Source organism: Hermetia illucens, chromosome 1 (assembly GCF_905115235.1).
Source record: "Hermetia illucens chromosome 1, iHerIll2.2.curated.20191125, whole genome shotgun sequence".
Taxonomy (NCBI): domain Eukaryota; kingdom Metazoa; phylum Arthropoda; class Insecta; order Diptera; family Stratiomyidae; genus Hermetia; species Hermetia illucens.
The window spans coordinates 179,816,808-179,832,231 of record NC_051849.1 but is presented as its reverse complement, the minus strand read 5'-3'; the positions used below and the strand labels follow the sequence as shown (position 1 = coordinate 179,832,231).

The window sequence follows — 15,424 nt, the reverse complement described above, 5'->3', positions numbered from 1 at the left end:
GTCGAATTCGACATTTACCGGAAACCAACATCCACACAGAGAACCAGCCCAGCAACATCACAACACTCCTTCTCATAAAAAATGGCACCATACAACGCAGTGCTCCATCGCATGCTAACATGCCTTTATCAGAGGCACGTTTAAACAATGAGAAACGCCACATCATTGAAACTGCGGAAAAGAACGGATTCAACAGGAAGACCACAGAAGGAATAATCAGTAAAAAATGATGAAAATTGATAGGAATAATCTGACCACATTTTTAAACAAGTGGGACCATCTAGAGAACATCGAATTCCTATCATCCATTCCCAAATTAACTACAGGGTGAAAAACATCCTAAGGAAACGTGACATCGAAGTGATATCTACCAACAGACCACATCAACTGAAGATACGATTAGAAAGCATTAAGGACCCCAAGGAAGATAGCGAGAAAAGCGGAATCTATCAGATAACCTGCACCGATTGTGAAAAATCATACATAGAGCAAACTACAAGATTAATAACAACGAGGTTCAATGATCATATAAGAGAAGCAAAGCATGCCCTCAAATTATTGGTAGCCAGACACATCATCGACAAGAAACATACAATAATGAAGGATAACCTAAGGGTAATTAAGGATGTTAATGACTTCCGCAAATTGGACGTATTAGAGAGTTTCATCATCCACAAGATAGGGGAGGAAAAAAAATAAGGGTGATTTAGGAAACGTCAACAGTTGGCTTTTTGGATTAATTAGGTAATAAAATTAACTAGCAATTAAAGTCTGGACCATAAGCAGTTCAGATAAAAACTCACTGAGGAAGGCGACAGCTGGTCCTCGAAATACCGGTATATGAGGAATAAAAAGTCACTATTCGACATTAAAAAATAAAATTTGTCTTTTTTTTTTCATTGAGTCTTCTTTTGTGACCAAATCCTTATAAACCAGGCAGAGAAATTCGTATCTTTCACGTGGAAACTTTTATTATAACTACGGCTACAGGCAAATGGACGTGAGCCTCGGATTGCACCGAACGTTTACGTGGCGACTCATTTTTAGGACATTGGTATCCCTATTTAAGGCGCAGACTTCCTGTGTCACTATGGGTTGTTGGTGTGCCTGCAGAATAGACCCCGCAACCTCTTTCAAGTCGTCAGGAAAAATTTCCACCTGCGCAAACGATACTCTTTCCATTGTTTTCGTAGACATTGCCGACCATCGCATTTGCGCACTTCTCCAAATATATCGCAACATTACTGCTGAAAATAGTTTCTCTCAGCCGGTTAAGCACGATGTATAGCATCACATCAATGCTACCGGCTTCCCGATCATCTCAAAGGTGCGTCCTCTATCAACCCAGAAGTTAGCTGTTGCAAAGAAACACTGCATATGGTTCCTAAGCCAAACGGCAAATGGAGGCGTTGCGGAGATTACAGGCGTTTGAATTCCCAGACAATATCCTATTCCACTCGCGACTCTGTACATTCATTGACAAACTGCCGTGTTTTCACGACGTTAGATCTGGCCAAAGCGTATCATCATTATCAAATTTCTGTAGCTCCCGAAGACATACCGAAAACGGCTATTTGCAAAACTGTTGGTCTCTTCGAGTTCACCAGGATGACATTTGGCTTATATAATGCAGTGCAGACATTTCTGAGATTCATCCACTTTGTCCTACGGAACCTAAACTTCAGTTTTGTCTACATTGATGGTGTTTTGGTCGCGTCTTCTTCCGAATTGGCGCATTTTTTAACGTCTTCTTGAGGCCAGGCTCATTCTAAACGTTGAAAAGTGCAAATTCCCACAAAACCAGGCGAAATTCCTCTGCAATATGATCACCCCTGACGGAGTTCAATCAGACCCAGGCAAGGTTGAAGCGATCAAAAACTTTCCCCTGCCAACCACATGAAGGATCTACGAAGGCTCTTCAGCATGCTAAGTTTCTATCGTCGTTTCCTGCCCAAGGTCGCTCATCATCAAGCGGTTCTCAACGCTTACTTGTCTGGGCTCAAAACAAAATACTCACGTGAGGTTGCATGGTATACTGAAGTCATGCAGGCTTTTGATACCGTCAAACAATAGCTGATTGATGCTACATTTCTGGCATGTCCTCGATCAGGTGCACCCCTAGCCGTATTCAGCGAAGCCTCAGACACACAACGCTCTTCACTAATGGGTGAACGAAACCTGGAAACCGTTGAGCTTCTTTTCTACACAAATCAACAGCCTTACGATCGTGAGCTACTCTCCTCGTACCTCCCCATTCCGTTCACTGTATTCGCGGACCACAAGCCCCTTGCTCTCGCGCTTAAACAAAAGCCCGACAAAGCGTTTCCTCGCCAACTTCGGCAACTGAGCTTCACCAGCCAGTTTACTTCCGTCATCCAACACAGGACAACTCCAAATACAAGTTCCTGGTGTTTCCTATCTTCGGCTCAAACTCTTACCTAATTTGCGAGACTTCGGACAGAGGACCTAGGCTATTTATTCCGCGCGATTTTTGCAAGGAAGTATTCTACGCAGTACATGATCTTGCGCACGCAGCTAGTCACCGGAAAATACTTCTGGCCGTCCATGAACAAGGACGTAAACTCCTAGGCTAGACAGTGCATCGCGTGCCAGAAGTGTAAGATCAAAAGTTAGGAGTTAGGCGAGCACATGGGTTTTAAACGCCACAGGATGACTGCATATCGTCCGCAATCCAATGGGATTCAGGAACGTTGGCACCGGACGCTGAAGGCCGCCTTAATGGCTTGCGACAATCCGTCGTGGTTGCAGTCTATGCTGTTCGTCCTCGTCGGCCTTCGAACAGCTCACCGAGTGGAGTCCACGTACCACAAGCCACTAAATTGTTTTGACGTAGCTGCGTCGAATTCTTCTACTTTTGCACTTAGTTTCTAGTGATTCTAGTTCTCAACTCCCGCTCATGCACTGCCCCATTCAATTCCGGTCACCGGTACCTTTTCCAACTCAGGCTCAGCATCAGAACCAGAAATAATCGATCAACTATATAGACATATTATCAGCTAACAACCAACTTCGCATAACTTAATTTTCCCCCATTTTTTATAGGAATAAAAAAGTTCCAGACGAATCCTTTTGTTTTTAAAGTTTTGTCTAAAAGAAAACTTAATTAAATACGACTTACTTTCTCTGTCTATTACATATTCGGAAACCTCAGTTTCAGGTGGGTGTATAAGCAAGGAGGGGGTGCAAAAATTTTGCAGTGATGTAGGGTCTTAAATGATGGGTTTGGATCAGTTTTCGCTTTTCTTTCGAGCTTAATTTTGAAATTATTTGCCTTAAACATTGCCTGTTCACTCATCCTTCTCAAGGGAAAAACATACTGGTCCTCTACTTCTGCTCATGCTGAGCCGGCATTCTTTTGTATAAATTTGGCAAAATTTTAACTCCAACCTAATATCTGTTTGGGAGTGGACCCTTTGCATATTCTTTTGGCAATAGTAAGTAGAACACCGATAAAAACCGGGTATGTTTTTGCTCTCCACCTGTTTCGGAACCTCTCTCGTAAATCTTACAGCCTCCTCATTTAGTGAATGGTTATTGTAATCGGTATTATTTCCTATGATATCTGTATCTTTTCTCTTTGTGTTGTTTTTGGAATGCTCAATTTAGAAATAATCTACTAGCAAATATCGCACTGTCGAGTTTTTCAAACTGAAGTTGTTGAAGAAACATACATGTATATGGAGAAAGGTATTGCTTTATAGGTGAAGGGCGTATCTAAAGGAAACACTTCTAGGTCTTTGAAGTTTTCGGTTCTTTGTTTGGAAACTTACATCCCTAAAAGAAGAGTGGTTGGTATATTCACAACCCAAAAATGTTTCCAAAGGTATTTCACCCCGCTTCTAGATATATGCATCAAAAGCTTAAAGGTCAAAACTACCACTACACGAGAAAAAAACCGTTTTTCAGTTTGCATGTCAATCAGCCGGTGAGGTATGAAAAAAAATTAGTTTTGGCCTATTTTTCGGGAGGCATTTATATAAGCAAACAGATAGGCTTCGTTCTCCTCTTGATTCTACACGTTATTTGCTGCTATCTGGGTTTTCTAATATATGATGCTGCCCTGAGTTCGTAACACCTCTAACTACAATTCTCTCTTCCTTTCAGTTATGTACACCTAGAGTTCAACCCGCTGTACCTGAAGAGCACTACAAAGCAGTATGTCGAGCTTTGGCCACAGAAAGTTTAGAATTAAGGGTATTTTTACAAAAAGTTTTTCATGGCGGTAAGTACCCATTGAAATTCATTCATTGCTCATAATTTCAAATAAAAACCACCCAGAAAGAACCATTGACTCGAATAATTATCTTTTTAAATCACAGATACTGAATCACTACGACTGAAAGCTGACGCACAAACCTCAAAGCAAGAACTAGCGAAACTGGGCTTTTCTGACTGGGTAAGTACCAAATATTTGAATCTTCTGTAATGCAATCTTTATTTTCCCTAACGCAATGCTGCTAGTGCTAACACATGCAATATTCAAAGTCATACAAGTGAATATATCTTGAACGGAAAATGAGTCAAACTTCATGCACAGAAAACACAATCTACGTCAACATTGAGAATTTGTTTGCAGTTTTGGCGGATTTAACGATAATATTTGATGAACTGTTGAACAATTGAACGTTTGTTATCAAACAACACAATGTCGCGAATGGTTGATAAGCGACGACATTGTGAAGGCCGTTATCGTCCTTTTATTCTATTTTATGTGTACGTGCTTGTTTGGAACAGATCGCTAAAACCATATTTTTAGAAATAACATCATCACAGATCTTAGTGCCAAATAATGGTTGGCACCTAATTTTAGACGAATCGCAGAATAAATCTTATGTGATTTTTTATAGACTATCATTTATCTGATAAAATAATAGGAAACGTAAAACACCATGCATATGCCACTGATAAGGACGATACATTCCTAATTGACTTGCTGCTGACTTCAAATGCATATGGCTGTCCCTATCGAATGTATTGGTTTGGTGGTTTTTCCAAACAAAGATTCGATCGTAATTAGAGTGATAAAGATTGTAACGCTTTGTTGTCGGTTTGATCTAGGGTACAACATTCCGAACATTGTTTTTCAGAACTGATAAAAATAGGGGAAAAGTTGCTAGGAGATATCTTTGTAAGCAAGATATAAACTTAAAGGTCACTGTACCTTGAAGTATTGACGAACTTAGGTCGAACAATCTGACGATTTTATTTTTCTACTACTTTTATTGCAAGTGCTCAAATTGCAGGAAGAAAATAATTAAGATATTCTGATACAGGATTACGTACATATAAGATGCCAACATTTTTGGTTTTGTTCGTATTTTTCGAATTGGAAGTAATAGTTGACAAAGGAACGACAAAATTATCCGCAAAAACGTTCGTCAGCTTTTTGTCCAGCATGGCCTTTAGATATTTAATTAATGAAAGATTTCTCGTGTCTCATTTTATAAAAGATACAATTTGTTTTATGTAAAATTCACGTGATGTCTTTTTAAGCGTTTATGGAAAGCAAAATGGTTATTGGCTGCGTATCTTTTCTCGACAACGATTATACCTATTGACACGAAATTTGGTAGAAATTCTGGAACTGTGAACCCTCCTCACATGCAACAAGTGATATCTATTGTATTTAAAGGAATAAATGCGTCATCGCTATGAAGGAATTAAAGTGTAATCCGAATGGCACGTGAATTTTAATTGCATGAGACAGCCAGTTACTCGAAGTAAGCCTCACCCTTCTCCCTTCCGACACTTATATCAGCAAGGAATTTTGATTCATACGAGCATACCAGTAGTGAGCACGCAATTTACCGACCACCCTTTTAATCACTGTGATGCCATCATTCTCTTGTCTGTGTTTCATCATCATAAACGGCGCAACAACCAACTTAATAAGGAACTCCAAAAATCCCGGTTTTGCGCCAGTCCACCAATTCGATATCCCTAAAAGCTGTCTGGCGTCCTGACCTACGCCATCGTTTCTTCTCAGCCAGGGTCTGCCCGTCTTCTTTTTCTACTATGGATATTGCTCTTATTGTCTTTCCGGGTTGATTTTCGACCCTAGATAGGAGAAATTATCAACGATCTCAAAGTTGTACCCTCCTATCTTTACTCTTCCCGTTTGACCAGTGTGATTTGATGTTGTTGGTTGGTTGGTTTCTGGTGCTGACGTTGCACCTATATATTTTGTCTTGCATTAATCTGCAGCCCAAGATCTCGCACCGCCTCCTCGATCTGGCTGAAGGCAGTTTGTACATCTTGTAGACCAGTAGTTGAGTGGACTTAAAGAGGATCGTACCCGTTGCATTTACCTCACCATCACGGATCACTTTCTTCAGGACCCAGGTTAAAGAGGACGCATGATAGGGCATCCCCTTGTCGTTTGATGTCGAATAGTCTTGAAAGTGATCCTAAAGCTTTTATCTGACTTCGCACATTGGTCAGGGTCAACCTAGCCAGTCTTATCAATTTCGTCGAGATACCGAATTCCCTCATGGCCGTGTACAGTTTTACCCTGGCTATACTATCATAGACGGATTTAAAGTCGATGAAAAGATGGTGCAACTGATGTCCATATTCCAACAGTTTTTCCATCGCTTGCTGCAGAGAGGAAATCTGATCTGCCGCTGATTTGGCTTTTGTGAAGCCTCTTTGGTATGGGCCAATGATGTTCTGGACGTATGGGGTTATCTGGCCCAGCAAGATAACGGAGAATATCTTATAGATGGTACTCAGCAACGTGATACCTCTATAACTGCTGCACTGTGTGATATCTCCCTTTTTGTCTCTGGGAGAGATAATGCCTCCTTGCCAGTCGTCAGGCATTGATTCATTGTCCGACACCTTGAGCACAAGTTGATGAACCACTTGGTATAATTAGTTTCCTCCATATTTAACTAATTCCGTCGGCTCCTGGTGACTTATGATTTTGAAGTCGATGAATTGCACTGACTGTTTCTTCTATACTTGGTGGTGGTAGTATTTGTCCGGGACCTCCAACTCGTCGATGTTCTGGTTGTTCAGTAGTTCATCAAAGTACTCAACCCATCGCTCCAATATGCCCATTCTGTCGGAAATCAGATTTCCCTCTATGTCTTGGCAGGATGAGCATCGAGATCTGTAAGGCTTGTGTGTTGACATCGACAAATCGTGTCAAGCTTACGACATATGAATTTTAAAATGTTTGGACACAACTTACGGTACCAGTGCTGAGGACGCCGCTCATTTTCTCATGCTGGCTAGCAGAATGGGAAAGAAGTATGCGTTGAAAAACGCTGCCGGGAAGCGTGCTAAGCACGCCGTGCAAACGGATCTGAAAGATCAAAGTCGAAATTAGTATAGTTTTAGTTGGCAACAGCCAACCCAGCCGCATGGACTAAAAGTTAAGGTATTGCGCTAAACTGTCAAGCATGGCGTGTGAGGTCAATGACTCAAGTCGTAGTTTTCCAAAAAAGCTTGGTTTTTATAGGAAGCACGTGGTTCTAATGTATCACAGAGTCTCTAAATGAAACTTTGGATATATGTTACTGAAATCAGATCTATGTCAAATGTCAGATGTTGTGAGCGCCTACCAAGCCAGCATATTAAGAAGCTATCCTTCATTTGGTTTCAATAGTGAAATATCGAAAGAAAGCTTGTCACAAACTCTTTTGATGTCTAAAGAGCATAAGATTCGGTAATACATAGCAATTAAATCATTAGATCATGAGAGCTTCCTACCTGTCTCAAAGTGTCACGTCCATTATAAGCAAAAGATTTCATTTTTTTCAGGACGTTCTTATTCTTCTTCCCATTGCCTTATCGAACAATTGATAGTGCGAGCTAGTGCTTCTAATCAGTTTGCCATGAATTTGACCGATGTTTTTAATTCAATTAAAAATTAGGCAGCTTTTATATCTCTCTATCTTGGCACTTACTCATGTTGATGTTATCTTGAACGTTAAATGAATTAACACACTTTCTTATCTATTTCAGTTCATGATTCAAACATCTGATATTTCTGTCTAGATTTTGCTTATTTGGGTTGCACATAAGTGCGTAATATAGGAAAGAAAAGTGTAATAAAATTCTGCCCAGCTCTTTTTACAATTTGATTTTTCCAGAGCAAATGTATTGTAAATCTATTTATTAGTCAACATATAATGGAGATTTGGTTCATAGATGGATTTTGACCTATTTTCGGAAATAGGTTAACATTTGAAATAATAAAAACTTGTTTTTTATATTCGCTAGTCTTAATTTATTGGTCTTGCAAATGCCGATATCTCGGGAACCTAGCGGTCGATTCGTCTAGGTCATTTTCGTCACCTTTCTCGACCATAAGCTTGGTCCGAGTGGAGTCGAGAGGCTCTTAAATGGCCATTCAGCGTATCAATATACCGCTACTTCAATGTTCAGACCAATCTTGCTTAGGAACTTCTCGTCAGTGCGAATTATATGACCATACCAGCCAAGAGACCCCCTCGTAATCTCTCTACGACCATATCGTCATCGGATACAGTACACTTCCTAGACACAATATACGATCACACTCAACAGCAATCTAGGTGGCTTTTATTGGTTCTTTTATTTTTTCATGTTTTCCTGGTTTTTCACGAGCTGAGACGCCTGCATCAATTAATTCGTCAATCACTCCCTCTGCACTAAGTGTGAATCAGGAAAAGTACGTTCCCTTTCTGTAAATTATGTATTATTATTATTCTGTTAAGGGAAAGTCGCACCGCGTCCTTGAAGAACTATTGTGCCCCTTTTACTGGTTATAGTGTACCTGTTGATCATAGTATCTCAAGCAGGCCAGTAACCGTTAGGAACTTTAGTATGTTCCCCACTTCCAGAAGTTTCAGCTTTGCATCTGGTATTAAGTGTTCTCCCAGATGTATCGGCCTACTTTGCACAAGTGCTGGACACTGTCCCAGGACGTGCATAGAGATTTCGTCCTCCTCCTCACAGAACCTGCAGGCAGTGTCCGTAGATATCCCTAGCTTCCCTAGGTGGTAGTTCAGCTGACAATGACCAGTGAGAATTCCCACTATGATTCGGAGGTTCTTTTTGGTGAGGTTTAAGCAATCCTTTGTGCGCATGGGTTCGTATCCCCCAATAAGCACCCTGGACTGCTCCATCCCTGGTAGGCCCGCCCAATGTAGTTCCCTCAACCGTTTTTCTTCGTTTCTTAGATTTATAGCCATGAAACCGTTTCCGATTCCACAGAAGGGTTCTGGCCCGTATAAAGGCATCCCTGCTCCCTTCTTGGCTAGTTCATCCGCTGCCTCATTGCCTTCCAGCCCAGCATCGCCTGGAACCCAAAGTATCCAGACCTTGTTGGACGAGCCGAGTGTATTCAGTCTCTCAAGGCATTCCCATACCAGTTTAGAGTTCACCTGGTTGGACCTAAGTGCCTTGATCACTGCTTGGCTATCGGTGAGAATAGCTATGTTCTGCCCCCTGTAGTTCCTTTGCAGATTAAAGGAGGCACATTTGTCTATGGCGTAAATTTCCGCCTGGAATATGCTAGTGTACCTGCCCATTGGCTCAAAGTACATTTTCCTTGGACCAATGACACCGGCACCCGCTCCCTCTGCTGTGAGGGATCCGTCAGTGTACCAAGTAATCAGTTGCTGGTTTAAGCCGTATGTCGCAGCCACGCTCTCCCAGTTTGCCTTGTTACTCCAACGTGTTTCAAACTTCTTATCGAAGTGAAACCTCGTTGCCATGTTATCCCTTGGTATCAGTAATTCGGGATACCTCCTAGAAAGGATATCAATCTTCCTTCGATTTAGGCAGCTCCCCGCCTCACTCATGCTACCGGCCATCCTGAATATTGATCTCCTTGTCTGTATTATGTATAATTTTCTTCAATTTTTTCCTTCGTTTTCTAGGTGCTTCCTTCCGCAACCTGTTTCTTGTATTTCCCAAATATTCTCCTATATTTTGTCAGGACAGCAGTTTTTTGGAGAGGTTGCACTTTTTCGGCTTTAGTTTTTGGAATATTTCGTTAAGTAAATTAGGGAAAATGGTTTTATCAATTGTTTGCTCTCTCTTTTTCCAGAATTTCCCTCTCAGGTTCTTTAAGTTGTCGAAAAAAACCGCATCTATGTATGTTCATGTTTTAAATGTGGCGGAGGAAAAATAACTAAAGAATTATTATACACTGAAATGTGAACTTAAGTTATCTTCAATCGAACCTTTTTGCAGAGTACTTTGAAATTAGCCTCCAGATATTGTTATACTGAACTATTCATCGGAAGGTTGTGTCGCGTCCCTCTAGAGCTATCTTCCATCTCAAATAGATATATTCGTTCCGCTTTTGATGGTGACGTAAAGTGGGGAATTATCTCCAGCTGCGGGGTGTTCATTACTATAAGAGGTCCGCTCAAAACGCAAGAGAACTTGTTACCCTCTTGTATTGTGAGAATTGCTTTTCAAAATTATCGACAATTTGTGTTAGTGGAGTAGTACTGAAAAGAACGAGCAGGACCTTGTTGAAATATGACTATAAGAAATCCTTCCAGGGAATTCCAGTGCGTGCTGTCATCAGGCTCCTTCTAGCTGAAAGCAAAACATCGACTCAATTTCGTTCAAAGGTCAAATCTGTCCGTGTTGACGATCTTATGAACCGAACGAACGTGTTCAAATACTTTCGCAAGTTTTATTAGCATTCCATCTGTTCATAACGACCAGAGATGTAAAAAGCCTTCCACCGATGAGTTGATGCGAAAATTTGACAAATTGTTCATGAAGACGCGCTATTGGCGTTGGTAACTTTGACACGAAATAATTTCAGTAATGCTAGAATCCCGGAAGTTGTACACAAGATCAGCAGAAATTTTCAGAAAACCCGATTGTAATTGGAGATGAAATCTGGTTGGCTTATTGCACTACTCACAAAAAGGGGCAGTCATCTGAGTGGCGGCATACCATTTCTTCATCTACAAAAAAAAGCATGACTTCAATTTCGGGCAGAGAAATTTTACGCACTGTGTTTTGGAGCCGAAGAAGGATCATTCCACGCCTCAAAAAGATTTGTGTGAAACTCTTAAACAAGTCGGGAAACCGGAAGCTGGACGCTTCAGGTACGAAAGGTTTTGTGTATTTCTTAGTACGTAGCACGTAATATATGCATATACAATATTGTGTGAGAATATCCACTTTCGGATGATATTGACATTTATAGCCTTGAATTTGCAAATAAGCGACAACTTTGACGTATTATAACTTTGTTAGCAATAGCGCGATTTCCACCAAACTTGGTAACATCATGCTCTATGTTACACCCTATATTGTTGCGAAATTTCGTGGTCCTAGCATGAACTTAAGGGGGGTTTTGCAGCGAATTACTAAAAATTATAGTAATTTACTATTATTAACTTTATTTGTGCAGATATCAGTGTGGAAGGTATTTCGGAGCCCAGGCACCATATAGTGGTAGCCTCTTGATTTTTTTCAGATTTTTCGGTTGGGTAGTTTCTGAGAATAGCCCCCGTAAAAGAATGGTCACTTTCAACCCCCCGCACTCCCCACCTTTCCAATAAATGTCAAAACTAAGACCGTTTTCGAAAAGTACTAACTGAGACCTTTAATTTGATATCCCACATGACTATTTTTGATGAAAAAAAAAATTACACCCCCCTTTTGCATGTATGGGGACTCCCCCTTAAATTCGACGTAAGAGGATGTAACTCACTGTATGCGTGAGCGTTCACAGTTCCCACCTTTTTACCAAATTTGGTGTCAATCGCTGTAACCGTTTCCGAGAAAAATGCGTGTGACGGACAGACAGACAGACAGACAGACAGACAGACGGTAAATCGATTTTAATAAGATTTTGTGTTTACACAAAACCTTAAAAAAGGGGGGAATTTTCATGAAGGTAGTGTTCTTACTGAAAGACAATGCCCCCCCCCCCCTCCCTCTACTTATAACACGATAAAGTTCGTTAGCCCCTGGGCAACCCTTCAAGTCGTTTTTGCACTCATCATGATTTGATTTACCGTCTCTAAGGCTGACATGGACGAACATTTTTTTTCAACCTATGAAAAGGTAAAACAAGGAGATCGAAACTGAAAAATATGGCGGCATAATTCTATAAATGGTATATTAACCAACTTGTTGAATAGCTCACAATCTACGTAGGATGGGAAGACGGCTAATATCATTTTGGTAGAAAAGTCGAGTACTTTTGGCTTCTAGGCGTGTCCCGAAGTGAGCTGTTTTTGTGCTATCTTTTATTGCATTTAGATGGTTTGCCACTCTTGACAATAGTCCTTTTTAGCATCAGGATCATCCTGAAGACTCGTTTTATCATAGTTTTTAAGTTTTAAGATGTCCGTCCATATTATTTTTTTCTTAGGGTAGGTTGTTTTTTATTGAAACCTGATCGTAAAGACAAAAAGTTACTCTCATTTGCGGTAAAATTGACACAACATAGACAAGGGTAGCGAATGAAAGGCTTTTCTCTACTCTTAGGGTCACTATTTACGGAACAAAGCTACGTTAGTAACTTGGCCAAAAACTGTTACTGTTGCATCTTCCCGAATCCTGTACACGAAAAAGTGCAAACAGTCAAATTTTAAAAGCTAAATCATAAAAATCAAACAATGAAGTGAATTTTTTTTTGTTTCACTGTTACAGACTTATCACTTGCAAAGCATTAACTGTGATAATAATAATGATGAATGATTGAATATGAGACGGTAAAAAAATAACACTTAACACGAGGTCCGCCCAAAAAGAATACACGATTTTATTCAAAAAATCCTCATTTACTGAAATGGAATTTTTAAAGTTTAAGCCCCTTTAAAATACTTCCCTCAAGGTTCGGTGAATTTCTCCAACCGCAGATGGTAACGCTGGAAATCCTCCTTCTCTTTTAGGTATAATTCACAGATTGTCCTTCTGCGTATCTGTCTTCTGTGGCATTTTCAACTTGGTGGAAAGCCAGAAATTGCAGAAAATGAAATCAAAAGAGTAGCAAGATTAGCTAACAATAGGTGCGTTGTGTTTGGCCAAAAAACTTTTGAACTATGTATGACAAACAAACGAGTGCGTTCTGACAATGGGCTTGCTAACTACCATTTCTGCACAGGTCGGGCCATTTGCACGTCAATGGATCATGGAATTAACATGGATCCTCCCGATAGTACTCTTTAATCATAGTAGTTTTGCACGAATGCAGAACCTCATTGTGTTGGTTGTCCCGTTCACAAGCAGAGTCGGCTCGTCGTGATCGGTTGCGTACTTTATTTTATCAAAGGCCAGATATGGATGTAGTCGCTAGGCCTTAAAATCGCCATCCAGCGAATCAAGCCACCGTTACTTCGGCCGGCCTTTTGGTCACTTACCATCGACTTCGATGTTCAGACCAATCTTGGCAAGTGAATTCTCGTTAGCGGGAATTAGATGACCATATCATCGCTCCTCTCGCAAGTTGTCCCTAAACAAAATTTGGTTCAGTATCATTGGCCAACTTGCTAGGTATCTTGTATAAAACAAGAATTTTTTCTCACATGTCAAAGACGTGGCGGCAACTGATTCTTTTTGTGGTCATAATACAATATGTGGACTATTTATACCCACAAAACCCTAAAGTCTTGCTTAGTTAATAAATTTGATATTTATTGCTATAAAATTCTGTACTACGATGCTTCTGAATTCTGACTAGATTTTTACAATGAATATCTTGTCAGAAACCAACTTCCAAGGCAGTGGTATATCGAGAGAAATGATGGTCCTAAAATAGGTATTGTACCGTTTTCATGCTAATAGTGTAATATGTCGATGTGATCCTATAACTGACGGGCATTTTAGTATGCTTCTTACTTATAAGTTTTTCAGCTTAACATCTTGTATTTAGTGCCAGACTTTGCCCTATAATATGTATGGAAGTCTCATCGGCCTCCCCACAGAACTCACAGACAGTGTCCAGAGGTATCCCCAGCTTCCTTAAGTGGTAGGTTGATCTACAAAGACCCGTGAGTATTTCCACTATGATTTCTTATGAGCCTTTTTGATGCGATGTAAATAATCTTCCACTGAGTATACACTTTAGTCAATCTCGGTGCAGCAGAGGGGTTCAGATCTGTAAAGTGGCGTTTCTACGTTTCTTCTGGTCAACTGGTCGGTTGCCTATGTGTGTGCCAAAAGGCTATACTGCCCCACATATTCGTCAATGAAACTTTATTGAGGTCTTCCATCACAATCCCCGATATCACTGCTTACCTCCAGATGAGCGATATTATTGCTCAGATGCTTTGCAAAGGAACTGTAATATGTTCTCCTGGGACTCCTTGCTACTTTCTCTATTACTCTAACATATTACCTTCAAAGTCGGATCTTGTTATTCTGTGATCCTTCGAAATTCACCTCTTGTCTTGTACTAGTCATAAATGTTGGATGCCTGTATTGTATACTTCTAACCTATTGTTAAAGATAAATTCAAGAAGGTGCTCACCCTTTTGATTGATGTCACTGCTTCCCTAGACCTCATTGTTTCCGTTAGAATTTTAGTAAAAGCAAAATTGTATCGCCTTCCCCTCGCAGTACTTCACCAGTCTAACGATTTGTTCCGCAGGAATCCGGGTGTCGTCTTTGGGTAAGTAGCCCAACACCACAACTGCCTCTGGAGTTCTTTAAATGGAACTTGGACATGGGACTGTCCTCCGTGATCTCCGTGAGAAAGAAAGAACGTTTTATATGTATACACCAGGTGTTTTAATTTGATCACAAAGAACACTAGTTGTGGAACGCCACTTCATCCAGGTTGCGTTAATGCGTGAAACAATTTCATAACGCTAATGGAGAACTGCACTATGAAATTACTTCACCTGGATGAAGGGGCGTTCCACAACTGCTGTTCTTTGTGATCGACGGATCAGCGAACGTCTCAAATCTAAAATTTACCGCAATATCGTCCGTCCTGTCGCTCTCTATGGTTCTGAGTGTTGGCCGACTCTAAAAGACAATGAAGGGTGTCTTGCGGTAATGAAGACGAAGATGTTGCGTTGGACTGGTGGAGTGACACGTTTTGATCACATCCGAAATAAGGATATCTGCAATCGTTATGGGGTTGCACCGATCGTGGAAAAATTGCGTGAGAGGCGTCTTCGATGATATGGTCATGTAATTCGTGCAAACAAGAATTCACTTGCCAAGATTGGTCTGAACATCGAAGTCGATGGTAAACGACCAAAAGGCAGGCCGATACGCTGGATGGGGATTTAAAAGCCTCGATATTTCACCCAAATCAGGCATTCGATAGAGCTAAATGGCGAAACCAATCACGTCGAGCCGACCCTGTTTGTGAACGGGACAAAGGCTGAAGAAAAAGAAGACAATGTATTTTAATTCGGATTTATAAATAATGCAAACTCTTGGATTTTCAGAAGAGGAGTTCCAAATGAACTGCATACTT

At 40.6% G+C, this 15,424-nt stretch overlaps 1 protein-coding gene across 3 annotated transcripts in view; it reads left to right on the top strand.

The window, feature by feature from the left end:
* The window catches only part of LOC119647256 (protein spire), a 362,124-nt gene that overhangs the window by 215,504 nt on the left and 131,196 nt on the right, over window positions 1–15,424 (top strand). For all 3 annotated transcript variants that reach the window (XM_038048136.1, XM_038048137.1, XM_038048135.1), the window contains exons 5-6: window positions 4,126–4,243; window positions 4,341–4,417. In XM_038048136.1, coding sequence (XP_037904064.1) covers window positions 4,126–4,243; window positions 4,341–4,417 — 195 coding nt within the window. The remainder of the gene's footprint in view (window positions 1–4,125; window positions 4,244–4,340; window positions 4,418–15,424) is intronic.